The sequence below is a fragment of the Octopus bimaculoides genome, chromosome 26, assembly GCF_001194135.2.
Source record: "Octopus bimaculoides isolate UCB-OBI-ISO-001 chromosome 26, ASM119413v2, whole genome shotgun sequence".
Lineage (NCBI taxonomy): Eukaryota > Metazoa > Mollusca > Cephalopoda > Octopoda > Octopodidae > Octopus > Octopus bimaculoides.
Window position 1 is genome coordinate 11678315 of NC_069006.1, and position 4043 is coordinate 11682357.

Consider the following 4043-nt stretch of genomic DNA (forward strand, 5'->3'; position numbering starts at 1 on the left):
ATATATATATATATATATATATATATATACACATACATATACACACACATGCACACGCACATTTCATCATCATCAACATTTAACATCCACTTTTTCATGCTTGCATGGATCAGAGAAAATTTGTTGTAGATTTTTTTCCTATGTTCGGATGCCCTTGAAAACATGTGAAGCCATGGAGAGATATGGTCTTGCTTGGAAGCAAATGAGAGTTGGCAACAGGAGGGACATCTTGTCGTAGAGAATCTGCTTCAACGAATTCCGTCTTACTCATGCAAACATGGAAAAGTGGACATTAATACAATGATGATAGCTTGCTTCCCAACCGTGTGGTCATGGGTTCAGTCCCACTGCTTGGCATTCTGGCCAGGTGTCTTTTATTATAGCCAGAGGGTGACCTTGTGCTTCAATGTTGGCTTCGGCTTGGATTCTATGGTCAGATGCCCTTCCCAACACCAACTACTTCACAGTGTGTATTGGGTGCTCTTCATCATAGCACCAGCACTAGAGAGGTCACCAAGTACACATACGAAAAGACCAACAACAATAGCAACAACAACAACTGAATGACATAAAATATTGGAAGATGTGAAAATATGATAAAGATGACAGGAACAGGTATCTTGCTTGAGAGGTAAATACATGGCTTCCCTGGCTGGAAAGAGAGAGAGAGAGAGAGACATGGTGGTGGTGTGCCCTCAAAACACACGGTAAATATGAGAGAGAGAGAGAATAGGGGGCAGAAAAACAGGGTAGATAAATGTGCTAGAGTGTGACAAAAGAGTGTGGATGCAGTGAATATTAATTTGGGTGAAGGAAATAGGTGTGGGTTGTAGAGGGAGGAGATGATGAAGAACAGCCATGAGGCTATGTATGTATCTTTGATATATTTCTTGCAGCTATACACACGATATTGAAGCGATCAGCTGTGATGAAATGTTTGTTGACTGTAGTGGAATATTACAGGAAACTGGTGTGGCTCTGAAGGACTTTGTTTCTGTTCTCAGACAAGAAATCTTTGATAAAACTGGATGTACAGCATCAGCTGGCCTCGGTAAGTCGTTGTTGTTGCACTAATTAATGTTGCTTTCGTTAGAAGTAATTAATGTTGTTATTGATTATTATGATAAAATATATTCGGTATGTTCTGTAAAGTGGTTGGTGACAGGAAGAGCATCCAGTCATGGCAGCCAAGCTGAAGGTAGGAAGTATAAGGAAGGTTTAGCCTCCTGACCCATCTAGGTGGGTTGTAACAATGAGTAAGAACTTGCTTTAGCACTGCTACGATTAGCCCAACCCATGCCAGCATGGGAAAACGGATGGATGATATGATGATTATAATAGTGGCCATGGTGGTGGTAGTAGTGGTGATGGTGATGGTTCATGATGACCATTAGTGATGGTGGTGGTGGTGAGGATAGTGGTAGTGAAGACAATGACTATGGTGGTGGGGTGGTGGTGGCAGTGGTGGAATTGACAATGTTGATGATTGTGATAGTGATGGCAATGGTAACTGGTGGTGTTCGAAGTGCTGCTACCGCTAATGATGATGATGCTGCTGCTGCTGCTGCTATTGTTGTAATTGATGTTGTTATTGCTACTGTTATCAGTATTGGAATTGTTGTTTAACCCTAGGTCAGCCTGGGTCCAGCAGATCTACGATCTCAAGGATCTTCTAGCTGTGACTATCTCAAGTTGATATTCAGACATGTCTATCTAAGACTTCATTTATCTAACGTGCACTCCCAGGTATGACCACAACAGACTTCTTTGAGAAGAGAGAAAGTCAGATAAAAAAAAAAGAAGAGTTAACCCCAGTACATGACTGGTACTTTATCAACCCCCGGAAACAAAGGTGATCTTGGCAGAATGATTATCACTAGGCAGTATATCTGATGCTCTAACAATTCTACTAATTAGCTGCTTAATTATTGAAATCAGTTAATATGTGTTGAATATAGGCACAGGTGTGGCTATGTGGTAAGTAGTTTGCTTTCCAACTGCTTGGTTCCAGGTTCAGTCCCACTGCTTGTCACCTTGGGCAAGTGTCATCTACAATAGCTTCGGGCAGACTAAAGCCTTGTGGATGGATTTGGTAGACTCTGTGTGTGATTGTTTGAGTTGGTGTTGCTTTGCCTTGGCATTGCATAAAAGTTGTAAATGGGTGTAACCACATAACAAGGATATCCATCATTTCCAAACATCTGTGAAAACATGTCTGGCCAAGGGGAAATATTACCTTGCTTGGAAACAGGTGAGGGTTGGTGACAGGAAGGGCATCCAGCTGTAGAAAATCAGCCTCATTTAAACCCTATATAACCCATGCAAGCATGGAAAAAAAATGGGCATCAAAATAATGGAAATGATGATGTAGTAGTAGTAGTAGTAGTAGTAGTAGTAGTAGTAGTAGTAGTATATTTGACACATTTTTGGGAATTTAGAAATAATACATTTCTAAATCTCTCAGAGAGATTTATGCAGTAGTGATACGATGAAGTAGTTGTATGCTGTCAACTTAATGTGACAGTCCCCTGAAGGGAATAATACTACTGTTGGTTAGACCTAGGAAGCTGCACCGCTTCCTGTCGGCCTTGACACATTTCTTGTGTCCTTATGTTTACAAGGGGGAGACAAGCACCTCCACCCAGCTAAGCCTGCATCTCAGAAACAAGTCTCTGGATGCAGGCTTACCTGGGTGGAGGTGCTTGTCTCCCCCTTGTAAACATAAGGACACAAGAAATGTGTCAAGGCCGACAGGAAGCGGTGCAGCTTCCTAGGTCTAACCAACAGTAGTATTATTCCCTTCAGGGGACTGTCACATTAAGTTGACAGCATACAACTACATTTTTGGGAAGTTAGAATATTGACAAGAATTAAAATTGTAGACCTTTCTAATCGATGCTCTTCACATTGATTAACCTTTGCTTCTTATTTCAGGTCCTAATATTTTGGTAGCACGATTGGCAACAATTTGTGCCAAACCAAATGGGCAGTTTCTTGTGGAAAAACATGAAGTGGAGGCTTTTATGCAGAAACAACTTGTTAAAAATTTACCAGGTAAACATTTACAGCAGTGTAATCTATCTTTCTTTCGGTTGTATGGTTAAGAAGCTTGCTTTGCAACTGTCTGTATTTAGGTTCAGTCCTACTGCATGGTAGCTTGGTCTTCTACCATTGCTCTGGGCTATCCAATACCTTATAAGTGAATTTGGTTGACGGAAACTGTGTGGAAGCCCATTGTGTTTGTGTTCCATCCCCAGCACTTGATAACTGGTGTTGGTTGTTTATATCCCTGTGACTTAGCAGTTTGGCAAAATAAACTGACAAAAATAAGTCCCAGATTTTTAAAAGAAAAATAAGTACTGGGGTTGATCTGTTCGATGAAATCTTTCATGGGTGTGCCCCAGCTTGGCCACAGTGAAACAAGTAAAAGATAGAAGATAATAGAATTGTTTACAAAGAATTCTCTCAAAATACTTTCATGTGTCCAAGATGACTGACCTTGTGCCAGAGTTTAAAATAGTTATCTGGGCAGAAAACTGGTAGAATTATTGATGCATCAGAGAAAATGTTTAACAATCATTTCTTTTGGTTCTTTACATTCAGAGTTCAATTCCTGCAGAGGCCAGCTGTGCCTTTTGGCCTTTCTGGGGTTGATATAATCAACTAACCCTCTCCTCTGAAAATTGTTGGTGTTGTGCTGAAATTAGAAACCACATTATGATTATTGTTATTGTTGTTGTTATTATTATTATTATTATTATTATTATTATTATTATTATTATTATTATTGTTATTATTATTCAGTAGTTTTATTTTTATAACGTGCTTTCACTTCACTACCGAGCGCCGCTCTGTGCGCCTTGGGTATGTGCTGTGGTTTGCTGTGATGCTCTTATGGTTACTGTATTGAAAGTGTTTTGCGTAGGATGTATGCAGTGCCCAGTAGTGCAATTTTCTGTATGTTATATATATTTGTAAGTCCTGGTGTTTTTGTTATGTATTGGTCTGAATACTTTTTTATTATACCTAAGGCACCTACTATG

At 39.8% G+C, this 4043-nt stretch overlaps 1 protein-coding gene across 1 annotated transcript in view; it reads left to right on the forward strand.

Moving 5' to 3' along the window:
* LOC106877472 (DNA repair protein Rev1) overlaps positions 1–4043 on the forward strand; it is a 37626-nt gene that overhangs the window by 12184 nt on the left and 21399 nt on the right. The window contains exons 8-9 of the mRNA XM_052976909.1: positions 892–1051; positions 2935–3054. Of these exons, the coding sequence (XP_052832869.1) occupies positions 892–1051; positions 2935–3054 (280 nt within the window). The remainder of the gene's footprint in view (positions 1–891; positions 1052–2934; positions 3055–4043) is intronic.